The 19,807-nt window shown below is 35.8% G+C and overlaps 1 protein-coding gene across 1 annotated transcript in view; it reads right to left on the reverse strand.

Annotated features, from left to right (window-relative positions):
- The window catches only part of LOC143227962 (ras GTPase-activating protein raskol-like), a 111,343-nt gene extending 92,608 nt beyond the window's left edge, over positions 1-18,735 (reverse strand). Inside the window, exon 1 of the mRNA XM_076459313.1 lies at positions 18,541-18,735. Within this exon, the coding sequence (XP_076315428.1) occupies positions 18,541-18,601 (61 nt within the window). The 5' untranslated portion in view covers positions 18,602-18,735. The remainder of the gene's footprint in view (positions 1-18,540) is intronic.
- Positions 18,736-19,807: the final 1,072 nt, after the last annotated feature.

The raw sequence follows: 19,807 nt of genomic DNA on the forward strand, positions 1-19,807 counted from the left end.
CAGTGTAATGTGTAAAACAATAGAAGTTATCAGGGAGAAAGCTATACAGTGTAATGTGTAAAACAATAGAAGATATCAGGGAGAGAGTTCAACAGTGTAATGTAAAACAATAGAAGTTATCAGGGGAGAGAGTTCAACAGTGTAATGTGTAAAACAGTAGAAGTTATCAGGGAGAGAGTTCAACAGTGTAATGTGTAAAACAGTAGAAGTTATCAGGGAGAGAGTTCAACAGTGTAATGTGTAAAACAATAGAAGTTATCAGGGAGAAAGCTATACAGTGTAATGTGTAAAACAATAGAAGTTATCAGGGAGATAGTTCAACAGTGTAATGTGTAAAACAGTAGAAGTTATCAGGGAGAGAGTTCAACAGTGTAATGTGTAAAACAGTAGAAGTTATCAGGGAGAGAGTTCAACAGTGTAATGTGTAAAACAATAGAAGTTATCAGGGAGATAGTTCAACAGTGTAATGTGTAAAACATTAGAAGTTATCAGGGAGAGAGTTCTACAGTGTAATGTGTAAAACAATAGAAGTTATCAGGGAGAGTTCAGCAGTGTAATGTGTAAAACAGTAGAAGTTATCAGGGAGAGAGTTCAACAGTGTAATGTGTAAAGCAATAGAAGTTATCAGGGAGAGAGTTCTACAGTGTAATGTGTAAAGCAATAGAAGTTATCAGGGAGATAGTTCAACAGTGTAATGTGTAAAACAATAGAAGTTATCAGGGAGATAGTTCAACAGTGTAATGTGTAAAACATTAGAAGTTATCAGGGAGAGAGTTCTACAGTGTAATGTGTAAAACAATAGAAGTTATCAGGGAGAGAGTTCAACAGTGTAATGTGTAAAACAGTAGAAGTTATCAGGGAGAGAGTTCAACAGTGTAATGTGTAAAGCAATAGAAGTTATCAGGGAGAGAGTTCTACAGTGTAATGTGTAAAGCAGTAGAAATTATCAGGGAGAAAGCTATACAGTGTAATGTGTAAAATAGTAGACGTTATGAGGGAGAGAGTTCTACAGTGTAATGTGTAAAACAATAGAAGTTATCAGGGAGAAAGCTATACAGTGTAATGTGTAAAACAGTAGACGTTATGAGGTAGAAAGTTCAACAGTGTAATGTGTAAAACAATAGAAGTTATCAGGGAGAAAGCTATACAGTGTAATGTGTAAAACAGTAGACGTTATGAGGGAGAGAGTTCTACAGTGTAATGTATAAAATAGTATATGTTATCAGAAAAACAGAATTATACATTTTTCGTATATTATGTATTATAAGAACTGATCTCTAATGTGTAATGTATTTACACAGTAGGTATTATCAAGGCTGATCTCTAAAGTGTAATGTGTTAAACAGTAGGTATTATCAAGGCTGATCTCTAAAGTGTAATGTGTTAAACAGTAGGTATTATCAAGGCTGATCTCTGATGTGTAATGTGTTAAACAGTAGGTATTATCAAGGCTGATCTCTAAAGTGTAATGTGTTAAACAGTAGGTATTATCAAGGCTGATCTCTGATGTGTAATGTGTTAAACAGTAGGTATTATCAAGACTGATCTCTAAAGTGTAATGTGTTAAAGAGTAGGTATTATCAAGGCTGATCTCTAAACTGTAATGTGTTAAACAGTAGGTATTATCAAGGCTGATCTCTAAAGTGTAATGTGTTAAACAGTAGGTATTATCAAGGCTGATCTCTGATGTGTAATGTGTTAAACAGTAGGTATTATCAAGACTGATCTCTAAAGTGTAATGTGTTAAACAGTAGGTATTATCAAGGCTGATCTCTAAAGTGTAATGTGTTAAACAGTAGGTATTATCAAGGCTGATCTCTGATGTAATGTGTTAAAGAGTAGGTATTATCAAGGCTGATCTCTAAACTGTAATGTGTTAAACAGTAGGTATTATCAAGACTGATCTCTAAAGTGTAATGTGTTAAACAGTAGGTATTATCAAGGCTGATCTCTAAAGTGTAATGTGTTAAACAGTAGGTATTATCAAGGCTGATCTCTAAGGTGTAATGTGTTAAAGAGTAGGTATTATCAAGGCTGATCTCTAAGGTGTAATGTGTTAAACAGTAGCTATTATCAAGGCTGATCTCTAAGGTGTAATGTGTTAAACATTAGGTATTATCAAGGCTGATCTCTAAAGTGTAATATGTTAAACAGTAGGTATTATCAAGGCTGATCTCTAAGGTGTAATGTGTTAAACAGTAGGTATTATCAGGCTGATCTCTAAAGTGTAATGTGTTAAACAGTAGGTATTATCAAGGCTGATCTCTAAGGTGTAATGTGTTAAACAGTAGGTATTATCAAGGCTGATCTCTAAGGTGTAATGTGTTAAACAGTAGGTATTATCAAGGCTGATCTCTAAGGTGTAATGTGTTAAACAGTAGCTATTATCAAGGCTGATCTCTAAGGTGTAATGTGTTAAACAGTAGGTATTATCAAGGCTGATCTCTAAGGTGTAATGTGTTAAACAGCATGTGTTATCAAGGCTGATCTCTAAGGTGTTATGTGTTAAACAGTAGGTATTATCAAGGCTGATCTCTAAGGTGTAATGTGTTAAACAGTAGGTATTATCAAGGCTGATCTCTAAGGTGTAATGTGTTAAACAGTAGGTATTATCAAGGCTGATCTCTAAGGTGTAATGTGTTAAACAGTATGTATTATCAAGGCTGATCTCTAAGGTGTAATGTGTTAAACAGTAGGTATTATCAAGGCTGATCTCTAAGGTGTAATGTGTTAAACAGCATGTGTTATCAAGGCTGATCTCTGAGGTGTAATGTGTTAAACAGAAGGTATTATCAAGGCTGATCTCTAAGGTGTAATGTGTTAAACAGTAGGTATTATCAAGGCTGATCTCTAAGGTGTAATGTGTTAAACAGTAGGTATTATCAAGGCTGATCTCTAAGGTGTAATGTGTTAAACAGTATGTATTATCAAGGCTGATCTCTAAGGTGTAATGTGTTAAACAGTAGGTATTATCAAGGCTGATCTCTAAGGTGTAATGTGTTAAACAGTATGTATTATCAAGGTTGATCTCTAAAGTGTAATGTGTTAAACAGTAGGTATTATCAAGGCTGATCTCTAAAGTGTAATGTGTTAAACAGTAGGTATTATCAAGGCTGATCTCTAAAGTGTAATGTGTTAAACAGTAGGTATTATGAAGGCTGATCTCTAAGGTGTAATGTGTTAAACAGTAGGTATTATCAAGGCTGATCTCTAAGGTGTAATGTGTTAAACAGTATTACGTTTTTAACTCGACTTTACTTCACACGAATGTTGGTTGAACCCTTTTACAGTTTCAGTGAATAATTGATATCAGCGCCTCTTTGGTAATGCAGTATAACTGCATTTCACTCTCCTAAGCTCAATGAAGTAACTTACGTTATCATAACGTTAGGGATACGTCAGAATACTCTGAATCAGGTCTTTAGTTTTGTGTTCTTGTTATGGAACGTTTGTAAGAGGAAATATTTCCTATAGCTTCTAGTTTCGAAAGTGGTGCAGAAGTACAGGTAATACATTAAACGAAGAGCCCTCTATCGGTAGCATACTTTACTAATCATCTTTCTTATTGAACAATACAGATCTGACAAAATAAAATTAGTGTAATTAGAATGTTCCCATTACCATTCAGAAGTGTTACTTTGTTACGGGTTCTTCCAGCTACTTCCCTAAGTTACCTCCTACCTATTGAGAACAAACATTTCGAGTTTCTAAGCTCCCTCTCACGACAAAAAAAAACAACTGTCTAACAACAGCAACAGTGGCGAAAGCACGCGAATTTGACTTTCCGTTTGTTTTTCACTTTCTTCAGGGGCCTGGCATGGCCTAGCGCGTAAGGCGTGCGACTCATAATCCGAGGGTCGCGGGTTCGCGCCCGCTAAACATGCTCGCCCTCCCAGCCGTGGGGGCGTTATAATGTGACGGTCAATCCCACTATTCGTTGGTAAAAGAGTAGCCCAAGAGTTGGCGGTGGGTGGTGATGACTAGCTGCCTTCCCTCTAGTCTTACACTGCTAAATTAGGGACGGCTAGCACAGATAGCCCTCGAGTAGCTTTGTGCGAAATTCCAAAACAAAACAACAAATAAACTGACTTGAATATTTAAAATACTTTTTGAAGTAAAATAAACTACAACCGAAGGATGAACAGAGAAAAAAAAAATACTGTCATGTCTTCGTTTTTCGTATAATTATTAAATTATAGATGAGGAAAGAGAACCAGTGAGATGCTTAATTATCTAAACATTAAAATAACTTAATAATTATGTAATCTACCCTAAATTTATTGAGGTTTTATTTTTAAATGAAGGTATTACTCACATATTTTTACAAAATACTCTTAAACACATGTTTATGTACAAAGTCTTATGAAACATAGTTTAAGATTTTTTTTCTGTAATTTAATTATAATTTCATATCACTATTATTACTTTCCATTAAAATATTAATTTATCTGGTTCTTCATACGATTGTCATTCTCTTCTTTATATATGTCAACTAGAACTTACAGTCGTCATGTCTTTTGCGACGAACGATTGTGGACCAAACAGTGCGATGTGACATAGTTATAACCTTTGGAACTTTAACAACCAACGTTCAACTTCGCCGATTTAGCACTAAAAAAACACAGTATCCTTTCTCTCAGATCTGTGTATCCAAATAGAACTTGAACATAATACAGGGTTTGAACTCGTGGGAAAGAAATCAACCAATTTGTGTTTTAAGATTATTTACAACGACACGTAACACAGACATAGACTAGACTCCCGCGGACTTAAAGCACGCGTTTCGTGAGGGACACGCGCGTATCTACTTCCTGATTGCAACCGTTTCCTCCCAGGCCTGGCCGGAAGTTTCGACGTCCTCGGCCTCCCATTGGGAGAAATGGTGACGTAAAACACCGTGCTGAGCGTTCGTGTTAAGCAAAACAGAGGAGCGCAGGGCTGCTTCGTGTTAATATTTTTTTGTCTCGAACGCTAAAAGGCCACAACACTAAACGTATTTCAGTGAAATTGTAATCCTGTGAAAATACACACAGTGATACACAGGACATTAATTAAAGACAAGACATATTTTTACATTTTATGACATTAACAAAGACATGTAACTGGACAAGGGGCAGTAAATAAAGGTTTATTTCACACGAAACAAAACGATTACTGCCTTAAGCTATAATTATAAAAAAAACAACCAAAAAACTAAGTGTATCATTTTAACCTTCTCGAAATACGCGATTTAAGTTACTAACTACGGATACGCTGTTTACTAGGATTACCGTGTAAAACTAAAAAACTAAGGGCGTTTATTTTTAAATTACGTTCGTGTACGTGCACCATCAGTGCAAGTCTCGAACTGAATCTCTTATGTATGAATCCCAGAACCGTTTTCTCTTCTGTTATCTCAAGGAAAGGATTTCTTACTGAATGTTGACCGAGACTCTTCCAAAGCCGCCGAACAAGCTCGTGATTGGACAATACAGATTATATAAAAAATTAACTTATGCAAGCCAATGTTCCCACATCCAATCAATACTACATTTTAAAACTCTAAGCCTAACCTCGTATGCCTACAGTATATCCAACTCTTAATTTTGAGCTACTGGCCATAGGGAAGGTAACCAGCAACAAGTACGCTCCGCCTCACGGAATTTTATCGGCTACTTACACCGAATAATATGATCGAGTGTATCAGTTACAGTTACAACATTTAGCACTAGATGTCGCAAAAGAGCAGGTCTTCACTCGCAGATGGCGCTGATTGTCCTTATTTGGCCTGGTGATTAGGAAGCTAGACTCGCAATCTGGGGGTCGTACGTTCGAATCCCTGTCACACCGAACATGCTTGCCCTTTCCACCGGGGGGGTGGGTATTATAACGTCACGGTCAACCACATTATTTGTTGATAAATGAATAGTCCAAAATTAGCGGAGTGTAGTGGCCTTCCCTTTAGCTCATCACAACTAAATTAGTGACGGCTAGTACAGGTAGCCCTGTTGCAGCTTTGGGTGAAATTCAAAACAAACAAAACTGTCATTATTTTAAGATTTTTTTAACTGTGTGAAAGCTCTTGTTTTGGCCCGGCATGGCCAAGCGTGTTAAGGCGTGCGACTCGTAATCTGAGGATCGCGGGTTCGCATCCCCTTCGGGCCAAACATGCTCGCCCTTTCAGCCGTGGGGGCGTTATAATGTGACGGTCAATCCCACTATTCGTTGGTAAAAGAGTAGCCCAAGAGTTGGCGGTGGGCGGTAATGACTAGCTGCCTTCCCTCTAGTCTTACACTACTAAATTAGGGACGGCTAGCACAGATAGCCCTCGTGTAGCTTTGTGCGAAATTCAAAACAAACAATCAAGCTCTTGTTTTGACTTTTAATAATAACTTAGTTCATTTGTTGTAGTGTTTTTATCGTATATTACATAATATACTGACAAATAATCGATGAACTGAAAACTTTATAATTCACTGTAACATTTTTATCTCGCAAAGTTATTTTGTTTATTTCGTGCAGTCCAATACAATACGATCAGATCATAATAAGACAGGAAGACAAAATTCATTCATTCCACAAGAGGGGGCCCGGCATGGCCAAGCGCGTAAGGCGCGCGACTCGTAATCCGAGGGTCGCGGGTTCGTGCCCGCGTCGCGCTAAACATGCTCGCCCTCCCAGCCGTGGGGGCGTTATAATGTGACGGTCAATCCCACTTTTCGTTGGTAAAAGAGTAGCCCAAGAGTTGGCGGTGGGTGGTGATGACTAGCTGCCTTCCCTCTAGTCTTACACTGCTAAATTAGGGACGGCTAGCACAGATAGCCCTCGAGTAGCTTTGTGCGAAATTCCAAAACAAACAAACAATCCACAAAAGGGAACTGGTAGTTAAAAAATTTTCTCCAGTAAATACAAAATAAAATATTCTATGGTGCATTCTCAAACACTCCGAGGAAATTTTTTTTTAAGAAATACAATTTGCATTTAAAGTAGACTCCTCTGGGTGGAAATACCCATCAATAATTAATGTAAAGTCACGAACAAAATATACCATTTAATCACCGCATGGTTGCTTTGCGTTCAGTGAATTCAAATCACGTTAATACATTACTTTGTTTCATCTTAAGAACAAAGCTACACAATGAGCGCTATCTATATCATGCTCACTAAGGGTTCCAAAACCCAGTTTTTAAACATAAATCAATATAAATTTGAATCGCAAGAAAAATATATTAGTATAATTTTAAAATTATATTACACAAGCGGAGACCATCACCTTACGAGTGGCTGTTTGTGCGAATAACTACCAAACGTAGTATTAAACAGTAATGTTTTCGTATGTTTAAAGTTGTACAGTTTTATAAAAAGGACAGTTTTTAAGAACTCTAGTTTCTCAGAACTACGTTTAAAAATTAAATCGATAAAGATGTAATCAAACGCTCACGTTCAGTCCTAGTGAAAGTCGTGATTTTGTCGTGACGAAACAAATGTTATTTAAAGCTGTGTTATTCGTGATGACGAGAACCCCACTTGAAGTAATAATGCTACGGTTATTAAAACTTTTATTTAATAAAGGAGAGAACAAGGTTACGACCTTCTTAGGTCACCCTCACTTAACTTGAAGATGACCTAAAAGGTCGAAACTTTGTTCTCTACTTTATCACGAATTTTAACACCCATACCAGCTGTCATGAATCCCAGTAAAACCAAACGTGCTCGCCCTTTCAGCCGTGGAGAGGGGGGGGTTATAATGTTACAGTCAATCCCACTATTCGTTGGTAAAAGAGTAGCGGCGGTGAGTGGTGATGACTATTTGCCTTTCCTCTTGTTTTACAATACTAAATTAGGAACGGCTAGTGCAGATAGCCCTCGTGTAGCTTTGCGCGAAATTCAAAAACAAACAAACAAACCAGCCGTCTTGAGATACAAAATTATGTTCTGTCATAAAGAAATGGTTGTTACACAAGCCAAAATTATTTTTCTAATTGTCTGAATCGTGAATACTCAAAGTGTGGGCCCGGCATGACAAGGTGGATAAGGCACTCGACTCGTAATTTGAGGGTCGGGGTCGAATCCCATCATACCAACCATGCTCGCTCTTTCAGTTCCAGGGGCGTTACAATGTGACTGTAAATCACACTATTCGTTGGTAAAAGAGTAGCCCAAGAGTTGGCGGTGGGTGGTGATGACTAGCTGCCTTCCCTCTAGTCTTACACTGTTAAATTAGGGACGGCTAGCGCAGATAGCCCTCGTGTAGCTTTCGGCGAAATATAGAAACAAACCAAACCCAAAGTGTGAATTTTTTCACGGATTTTATTTGTCGTGCCATTCAGTAGACAGCAGAGGAGTTTTGGTAACATACATAGAAACTGACATATACTCTTCGTTCATTACAGTAAGATTATCAGTTGAATAAGATGTGTTATTTATTTGCAAGTTATAACATTTTAATTAAAATGAGTTGGTTATTTTGTTTCTCAGTATCAGTGTATAATATTAAGTGACTAATCAGGCAAACTTTTCAAATAAAAAAGGCACAAAAGTAATTTACAAATAGGGCGCTGTTGTAATATATAAGTTGCATCGTTAAGCAAACGCCAGCTTGACAAAGATAACGCTAATTGCGACTCACTTTAGTCAAATATATATATTTTTGTACCAGTTAAAAATGGGTACAGTTGTAAACTAAAGTGCATTCAATTATTCGTAATACATAATTATCAATATTTACGTAATGAAGGCCTCTAACTTTATTTGGGTGGGGGGCAGCCTCAAAATAGTTCCCTTTGTATGTGATAAGTCTCAGTGATTGTGACTGAAGAAAAACATTCTGTAAAAAGTTTTCAGGTTAAAAGTAATAACATTCTTTAGGCCTACTAGTTTTAGAAGTGCTGATTATTTATTATCCAATCACTTTATTTCAACATCGTGGTTTAGAAATGTGTTTAAGTCAGACTTTTTCAAAAGTACAATTTACGCTTGCGGTAAAGAGCAGTGAAGGTTGTAGGCAGTATATGGGTGTATAAGAGAATGCTAGCCCAGAAAATCTTTTATTCAGTGAGAGAAAATTGTATATTTACTGGTTCAATGTGACGCTGAATTTTATCTGAATCTAATTATAGAGAACTATTTTATAAATTGACCAAAAAGATTCTGGTATTAATGCGCAAAATAATGAAAACAAGCCATTTTATAACAGCCAATAGTAGTAATTACTAATTGGACTATCTTTCAATAAGGTAAATACACCTACAAATGAAAAGAGAGCCTTATTTTTTAAAGGGTATTTTTGAAATTTCACTGTTTCAAAAGCACGGGTGACATGGGCATGGTGGATAGCAAAAACATACAGAGAGGCCTAAAAATAAGAATTGGTGAACTCTTTACAGTAAACAATTATGCTGATTGATGAAACAAGTTCAAAGAAATAACAAAAAAGCTGTGAAAATACAATAGCATGTTTAAACTTAGTTAAAGAAAGGCATATAAACAAAGAAAAAGTGAGCGAACACAGCTTTATCGCAACCCAATAATATTCGATAGGCTTAATATCTAAATCATTAGGAACAATAGGCCTAATAACAAAACCGTTAGAAGCATGCTAGCTGACGTAAGTGAAGTGTTATTCATGTACCACATATTTTTTCGTGGATAAAATGTTAAACATCTGTCACTTTGATATTTAATAGATATCACAAACATGCTGAGTTAACGTTTTCTTCCCGAAAAAACAACAACCTTTCTCTTACGTCTTTAGGCGTCATTTTGTAAATCATGTAAAATGTTTTATGTTTTTCTCGCTACCGTTCTCTAGCGCGACATCTTGTATTCTGTCAACGCGGTGCTGAATCTATAGGCCTAAAACAACTGGTTTCTTTATGGAGAGAAAGGATGAAGGAGTTACTTTTGTCATATAACGGTCAACTAGCATGTCAGGAAAAGTAAATCATGGGTCCAGTAAATCGAGTAACGAGTTAGTTTTATTTTATCATATATGAAATTGTCAACAAAAGAAGCGTTTCTGAACCTACTTTTGGGTATTTTATTACGTCCATGAAATAACTACAAGGAGATAATTTAATGTATATTGTGTGTTCTCTCCGATTTTACATCGTTTTAAAGGTATCACTCTCCTTAATGCTAGTACAGATTGTAGTAATATATAGTCAATGATTAGTAAAAAATCTGGTCAAATTTTGTTGAACCTGCTCACTTGATAATTCCACAAATCATACATACCTTCAGTTCTTTTTTCTTTCACGCATACAAAAAAAAATCACTTTTATTTACAAAGTCAGAAGACCACACCACGTATTAACATGATGAATCCTTATTAGTCTTAGTATTTAGGACTATAGAGTGGCCTTTCTCAACAAAGCACCGCGAAGTTAATAACGTGCACCCTAGCGCCCTGTTAGATTAAACTGTTTTTCGAGAGCGGCAACAAATTCATACCCGAATAAACTCTTCGGAAAAGGACCACTTCCAGATGTTGATATTTTGTTAGCCCACTACGATTTTACCTAGAATTACTATGCCACATCCTGAAATTTGAAGGCACTTGAATTTTTGAGTATGAGAGGAGAGTCATGGAACCCCACTTCGAGACTTTTGCTTGGATTTGCCTATGGGTAATATTCCGTTACCGTTAAACCTATGTTATGACGAATCAATGAATTTGATAAGTAGAGATAAAGTGGCTATTTTTCAGTACTCTGAGGCTTATATTATTTATTAATGGATTACTTTCCCTAACCAAAATGTATAATTACAGTGAAAAGAAAAAAAAACAAACAAATTGACGTAGATATCTAATATATTCTTCGATTCGCTAAGTTCACAGTTCATCAGTACTGCTTGGAAAAGCGAAATAAGTGAACAAGGTAAGCCTAATATATAATATAAAATACTTTACCTGTTTGGATAACACTTGACACAGACAAAATTATATCGAATCACTAAATTTAGGTTTTCTTCTACTTACGTTAGACCTACATTATGATAAATCATTGTATTTGTTGAGTAAGAATGACAGGGCTTTAATGCAATATCTGTAAGCCGACTTTGGGATAAGTCGATTACTTTGGCAAGTAGAGATAAGAAGGCTGACTAATTCGATGTGTCCTAGCCTACATAAAGCCTATGTACTATATAAATGTATATGTATTTTAAGCTATAGTATTTTTCGGTTGTTCGATATTTTCACTTAATTCTAAATGGTTATATGCACTAAATAAATTTAAGTGTTATTATTTGCATATATAAATATTTAATATATCAATAAAGCACGACGCAGCTGATGTGCCGTCACGAATACAAAACATTTAAGTTACATATATCAATCTATAACTACGCGTTGGTCACACTGGTTTATAGTTATGATATGTAAATATTATAGTTTGAGTTTTTCGAGCGTATTCACTTTTTTTTTCGTTTTCAATTCTTTTTAGATTTCTGTACTTGGTTAAATATTTTATATTATCAAGACGTGACCAGCCTTGACTTACACTTATCTTACTGTGATACACAACAAAGAGAGGGTCAGTTGAAGGACAGATGTATTTTATTTCCTGACGGCCTACCGCTAGTACAACGGTAAGTCTATGGATTTGCGTTCGATTTCCCTCGGTGGGCTCATTAGATAGCCCAATATGGCTTTGCTATAAGAAAAATAAAAACGTATTTGCCGACGTTTCTAGGTCAAGTTATAAAGCTGTTTTGAAACAATATGGCTAACATACCTGTTGCGTGAGGTAAGAAATCTAGAGGACTCTAGTCTTCCTTTGCTTTGCCCCTCCTTATAATGTTAAAAGTCAGATTTCGATCCCCGCGTTGGTACAGCGCAAATAGTATAGCGTAGCTTGCGCGTAAAAGAAAAAAAAATGTTTCCATGAGATTGTGTGTGTGTAGGCTGACATGTTGAGAGGTTATGATGGGTTTTAAGACTGAATATAGGACTAAACAAAGTTGATTCTTGGTCAAATTGGCCTTGGTGATTGTCTAGGGTAGACTTCTGCACCTGACTTCGTATTGCTTTACAAAGGGAAACTGCCCACTTCAACGATATCACATAAACAAATATTCGGAACAACTTGTAATTGTGGTATTGGTAGTTAAAGTTTTACTTGGTAACACCATGGGGTTTATAATGGTTATGATCAGGTAAGTAGGTATTGCTTTTGATAAAACCAGATTATAGCAGAGAGGTGTCTCTCTCGAGTGTAAAAATATGTGTAATGGAAGGGATACTAAAATTTAGGCTTAGGATCTTCACTATATAAAGATTCTCTAATCATTCTTGAGTGTAGTTTTATTCTATGATACATCAAAATAAATGAGAATCACTAGAAATACTGAGAACAAGTAGCAAACTGGAAATGGTATGATCAACAAAATATGAAATATTTACACGCCAGAGGAGTCTAATCCAGAGTGGGTTGTACTGGATTTGCAGTTTTAGTGGACTGTATCTGCCTAGAGCGTAGAAATGGATAATGTGCTGAATCCTTAATCAGGTTGTTTGTAAAAAAGACAAAAACAAAAAAACTCAACACACAACCACCTTTTCATTCCAGACGGATACATTCCATAAAAACTTTAAATCCAAAACAATCCATAAAACTTTAAATCCAGAACAATCCATAAAAACTTTAAATCCAAAACAATCCGTAAAACTTTAAAATCCAGAAAAATATGTACTACAGTCCATAAAAAAACTTAAGATCTAGTACAATCCATAAAAAACTTAAGATCTAGTACAATCCATAAAAAAACTTAAGATCTAGTACAATCCATAAAAAACTTAAGATCTAGTACAATCCATAAAAACTTAAGATCTTGTACAATCCATAAAACTTAAGATCTAGTACAATCCATAAAAACTTAAGATCTTGTACAATCCATAAAAAACTTAAGATCTAGTACAATCCATAAAAACTTAAGATCTAGTATAATCCATAAAAACTTAAGATCTAGTACAATCAATAAAAAACTTAAGATCTAGTACAATCCATAAAAACTTGAGATCTAGTACAATCCATAAAACTCTTCTAAAATTTGTGTAAACCTGTTGGACTGGAACTAAAATTTCACTGATTGCAACTGTCTTGGGTTTAGGTATGGAAGACATTTTGATATCTTAACTGGAGCCATCACTAACTTGATGTAGTCCACACACATACATGGTGTATGTTCTCTGTTCGCCTTTGTATTCATATTGTCGACTTTTTTTAGTGTTAAACAGCTTTATAGTATATAGAAATCTGTATGATACGTAAACACAAAAATACATACATACTTGTATCTGATTCACCATTAAACCGAATACAATTAAAGTTTTAATGCGAGATGATAAAGAATTTTCAGTGTAAATCCGCAATATACATAAATGCCCACCCTGACATTTCAAATAAAAACCTGATCACCCCACCCAAGCTAATCTTTAGGGGTTTTTTTCAGCACTAATTGTGGGGAAGTAATTTGTTGAAAATGCACGGATTTATTAAAAATCAAGTTCGGGAAGACTCAACTTTTCAACAACTGGTAATCGTGTTTCTTGCGTCGAAGCTCATAAAAATAAAACTGTATTTTAGCAAAATTCAATATGTCACTGAACTTTAGTCACGTGACTGTGACACACCAGCACAAAGAGAAATTACTTTGTTGCCATACGCTGCACAATTAGACTCAAGCCAGTGACGTCACGCAAATGATGACTCACCCTTAAAGTGTGGGTAAAAAAAATCTCTGAAGGTAAGTATTTCGTTACCAATAGCAACACACGTAAAAACATTGTGACAGTTAACGGTTTGTACCTTGCTACAAAACAGGCACAGACTTATTTATAGATAAAAGTTAAGAGAAATTGTCCTAATAAAAACACGAAAGGAAGAGTGAAAATCATTAGATTTTTAAGACGAAATACAGTAAACTAAACATATTTGATAAACATGTTCAAATGTTTAGATCAAATTAGTGCAACTTATCAGACTTAAGGCTGATGAGAACACTGCAAAAAAATTTATATATTAATTTTTCAGTCAAACCATGTTGTTAGGTTAAAAAAAAAGTAAATTATTATGTTAACCCGATCAGTGCTTTGGCCCAACGACTTTTATTATTAGCTTCCCAGGAGCTCACTAGTAAGTTTTTGTTGTTGTTTTTTATTGTTGTCAAGCCCAAAACGGTTCAGTTGGCTATGTGTGCTTTTCCCACCACGGGTATCGGAACACTATCTTTTAACATGATAAGCCTGAGACTTACCATAAGACTTCACAGATAAGCTTGTTTGTTTGTTGTTAACCACAAAACTACTCTGTGCTGTGCTCACCGATGACATTGAAACCATTGTTTCAGCCTCATAAGCAATCAGACTTTCAAATGAGCTCCCCAATGGCTCAGTGGTAAATCTGTAGGCTTGTAACGAATATAAACAGGTTTCGATACCCTCGTAAACGAGTACTTAACAAATAGTTATTAAGCTTTGTGTTTAACAATAAACAACAACCATTAGAACAACAGCAGTCAATACCTGGGGGGAGGTCAGTGTTGCTATCGATGATCGATTTGTAAAGTTTTATTAAAAAAAGTATAAAATTGGAAAATCTGCTTAAATTAACTTGTCAAGTTTCGCGCCTCAAAAGATTTAACAGAATTCTGAGCATAACATTTAAAGTACAACAATAAAAATAATTATGTTCGATTGTAAAAAAATTATCTCCCTGAACGCTTATGTGGTGATATTTAGCAGAGCTAGTGTGGACTTTCTGAGAAAAACTAAGATTAATATAAGATTGTTTATTTTAAGCGCAAAATTTCACAATGGACTATTTGCGTTATGCTTGATGCAGGGGGTTATAACCCCTGACCTTAAAGTTATAAACTCTCGACCTCTCCACGAGGCCCAGCATGGCAAGGTGGTTAGGGCGATCGACTCGTAACCTTAAGGTGGCAGGCTCAAATCCCCCTCACATCAAACATGCTCGTTATTTCAGCCGTGGGGGCGTTACAATCCTTCGGTCAATCCCACCATTCCCTGGTAAAAGAGTAGTCCAAGAGTTGGCGGCGGATGGTGATGACTAGCTGCCTTCCTTCTGGTTTTACATTGCTGAATTAGGGTCGACGGTTAGTGCAGATAGCCTTCGTGCAGATTTGCGCGAAATTCAAACCAAACGTATCTCTTTACTAAGCCGTCTCACAAAATGCTCGTATAAAAGTAAACTCGTTTCTTCTGTATACTGTATCAGATGTCACCGTCTTTTCAGTATTCTTCTAGATGAATCAAACACGTCAAGAGGTTTAATTTTAGTAATAAGTGTAAGTAACAATTTAAAAGGCAGGAAGTGGATGTAAAAAGAACAATAATGACCCGAAATACCGACGTAACGAACGAGAAAGAAATCTCTCCATAAACGCACACGTGTTTTCCAACATGGTGGATGCAATGTTCTCTTACTCTATCCTTGTTTGTCTAAAGGAATGTCATCGTTTTATTTAGCCAGATTTCCTTGTCACCAGGACACGTTACACCTACTGGTAGGTTATGTCTTCAGTGTTCCTAAGAACATCTGGTTATGCATCGAGCTAACTCTGAACCAGAAGGGATGGCTTCATCTCTTAAAACGTTTTACGAATTCCTATGTTTAATGTATCTAAATTATGACGTCTGGTCCAATTAAACCAAAAGGGATTAAACGTAACACAAACAAAATTTGAAGGAAAAAATGCACAGTCTTTTTTTCCTCGCTTCAAATAATTAAAAACAACTGTGTGAAATAAAAATGTAGCACGTGACCACGAGTTTCTTCACATCCAATCACGACAAAGAAGAGGTACACGTGATATTTCTTTCAAAATGTTAAAAACTACTGTAACAAAAGTTGAAGTACATTTATTTTTTTACAAACAACTTTAACGACATATGCTACACACATCTTGTTACAGACATTCTATTCAAAGTTATCGTCTTCGAGGTGATAAGAAATTATCTCTGAAGTTACTTAGATACACATCGTGGGTTTCCTAAATGAAATGTTCAAACTGTTGCAAACTTCTCGAAACTCTGCAGGTATAACATCAATTTTTTTTATTTTTTACTTTAGCGATGACGACGAAGTTTGGGACGAATTCTTTTCTTTTGTTTCGGACATTTCTTCAACCGTAACTTTATAACTTACATTTTGACAAATAACCGTCAGTAATATTGTTAATACTAGCTGCGCCGACAGAACAGTTGTTGTGGTCTCATTCTCTCTGCTTCAATTTTCCTTATTATATCATTTACACGCACGGAATTTAAGCTACTTATTTTGCAGGTATTACGCGTTAAATCGATAAGTGTTGGTCTATTTGTAAAAACAAAAAACTACGCAGTCAGACGAACAAACTCACTTGAACGTAACTTTAATTAATAAAATCAGATATACAGTAAACACTAACGAATAGTAATGGTATTTGTAATAATGCACAGAGTCTAGAACAGTTATGAACGTTCAGCGTACGACACGGTTTTACAAGCTGAAACAAAGCAAATCACAAGAACGAAAACTAAAACTTGTAGTAAAAAAAAGAAACTTAGTTAAAAGGTGTTTATAGCAGCCTATGAAATGAATTGAAGCAATATTATTACAAAGTAAACTAAATGTAGAGTTGTAATGAAGGCAAACGTAGCTGATAATGCAGAAACGTCTGAATACGTGTTCACAAAGTGATACGCATTTTGTTCAAAACAAAATACATATGCATATTCTAGTCCTAAATAAGTTGAGAACGTCCACAGCAATTGTAGATAATATAATGTCCATTTTTTAGGACACGCGTATATTAATTGTTGTTCGTGTAAAATGCTTTGTAATTAAAAAAAACTAAAGTTGAAATCGAAGCCATTTGTCACGTGGTGACAATGACATTGTACCACTGCCTAGCATTCTCATTGTTTTAAAGTTTTGACCAAACAGGTAAGGTGTTTCTGAATTTAAAAGCCAATAAGCATCCGGACTTCTTGGACAAAGGCCTTTCTAACTATATGATGTTTGTAATATATTTTCCGGTCTTGTCCTTCACACATCTTATTGTTCTCAAACTTCCTGTTCGTAATTTCATACCTGGAGACGAAAACAATTTTCGTCCTAACTAAGGTATTTATTTTAATCACCGTATTTAATTTTATATCACCAGTTGTTGTTCTAAGAATTCTGGGTGATTTTATAATGCACACATCTCTCCAGACTACACGGACACTGACAATATAAAACAACATAACTGACGCCATTTCCGGCGGATAATCACTGATCTGTGCAAAACCATACATTATAATTACCAAGGGCTCAGAATTAGTGTCGAGGCTAGCGTTAGGGGTGGGGAAGAACAGAGGGAAGACCCCACAGTTAATTTTGTCTCAGACAAAATTGGATGTTTCATAGGCTTCCATTTTTTTGTTAATTTTGCAAAAGTGATTATCACAGATTTGTTTTATTTAAAATGTTCCTCGAAGCTAATGAGTATTTAATATTCACATGAACTCTGGTTGGATGAGACTGAAAACGAAAACTAGAAAGGTTTTGATGCAATAACAGCATTAAGATTTACCGATTCTATGACAGCTTAGATATAATCGAACGCATTTAGTGGAAACTCTAACTGAAAATGATACACCACAAAGTGGATTACAATCACCTTCGGCTAGTAATCCGAGGGTCGCGGGTTCAAATCTCCATTGCACCAAACATGCTCGCCCTTTCAGCCGTGGAGGCATTATAATATGACGGTTAATCCCATTATTCGTTGGTAAAAAGTAGCCCAAGAATTGGCTGTGGGTGGTGATGACTAGCTGCCTTCCATCTAGTTTTACACTGCTAAATTAGGGACGGCTAGCACAGATAGCCCTCGAGTAGCATTGTGCGAAATTCAAAACCAGACCAAACCAATCACGTTCAACAATTTACGTCGTGAGGTAAATATTTCAATAAAGGTCAACAAAACCTGAAACAACAAAACCTCACAAACAGAAGCTGAGGAGATATATCTCTCAACAAAACCTCAAACAGAAGCTGAGAGATATAACAAAACCTCAAACAGAAGCTGAGGAGATATATCCCTCAACAAAACCTCAAACAGAAGAGGAGATATATCCCCTCAACAAAACCTCAAACAGAGATGAGGAGATATATCCCTCCATTGAAAACGTATTTAACTTATATTCTATTGACGGGCTAGAATATACAAATATTAATAATTTGATAAAGCTTTGCTATCATCCAGAAAACAGCGTCATCTAGTGTTAAGAAATAGCTCTAATATTAAAGATTACGCTGGTATAGTATTTTCTTGAGTTTTCACTGTTATAGAATGGCTGACAGATTTTGCTGAAGTTGGTACCCACATGGGTTTTCAGTAACATGGAACAAAGCTCTGTTCATTTGAAAGGCTCTGGTTTTGTCTTTCTTACTTGAGGTTTTTAGTAGTATAGAACAAAATTGTGTAACTTTATAGGTTGTAGTTTTGTTTTTCCTTACCTGGATTTTCAGTAGTTCGGACCTTGAAAGGTTTCGTTGGTATGGTACTTACCTAAGTTTTCAACAATGTGCTTGCCACACAGTAGTTTAGTCAGAGATCGAGGAAGTGACATACTATTGGTTCATGTGGTTCGAAATAGTTAATAAACTGTTTCGAATTACATCATTTTTAGCGCCTTTACATCAATTTCCAGTCTTTTTAAAACTAGTTATCTAATAGCCTCATGAAGCGAAACTAAACAGAACTATAACAAACACATTCAACTAGGGAGGCGTTGTGGGGGTCGTAATTTAGGGACATTAAAGCCTTTACTGTTCCAACAAAGCTTTGGTCCTTGTTGTTTGTATATACCACGAGCGGTGAAGTAACTTAGCGTGAAACGTCACGTCCGGTTGTAACCCAAGCGTCTTGTTACGGTAGGTCGACTCTTAACTCACTTATAGCTTCATGTGATGCACCAACTTTAAAGACTTGACACGTGGGATAACAGTACGTTACACCTCAAACTTTCATATGCTTCACTACACGTACCAGTAAAAACGCGATCTCCCCATGACAGGAAGTTTCACAGCTTGTCATGAAGCCGATTCTCTACTGGTATTACGTTGTGCGTAACATCCAGCCAGACTCCGCCTTCAGAACTGTGGTGAACAGTACATATCAATCAGAAGACGAATCACATTGAGTACCACAAATCATTTTGTTTTTTTCGTGCAGTTTTATTACTCCCAGATAGAAGGGAACTGCTGTCAATGAAGACAGCCTGCTCGATGTGCAGTCAATACTGTAGTCAGAGTTTTAGTGAAGGTAATGGACAACGTGCTTTTCACACACAAAGGCACATTTTCAGTCGAACGTTTAATAGATGTTACGTATTATGATTTATTCAAGACAATCCCCTAATTTATTGTATTACGTGTTACGATTGGAAATAACTCGAAAATGAGTGAAGTTTTAATTTTAATTATGAAGTTTCCTTTATTAATACAAACATATTTTAATAACAAAGAATAATACGATTTATAATAATGGTTATAACAAATATTAATTTATTTACAAAAGTTTTACAAGCAATATCGAGTCTTCTATCTGGTCAGGAACTAAATATTTTATGGACGGTTCACAGTGAGCGAATTAATTTTGAGCTGATAAAGGTACAATTTACTTAATGAGAAGCTAGCAAGCTCTTCGCCGATCACTCGTACGTTTTTCACCGCTGAAATTATATAATGTTTTCATGAAACGTTCGACGTTAATTCGCTGAAATTAAAAGATTTATAATGTTCGAAATCTATAAACTTTCCTGGTCAAATATCTG

The sequence above is a fragment of the Tachypleus tridentatus genome, chromosome 10, assembly GCF_004210375.1.
Source record: "Tachypleus tridentatus isolate NWPU-2018 chromosome 10, ASM421037v1, whole genome shotgun sequence".
Lineage (NCBI taxonomy): Eukaryota > Metazoa > Arthropoda > Merostomata > Xiphosura > Limulidae > Tachypleus > Tachypleus tridentatus.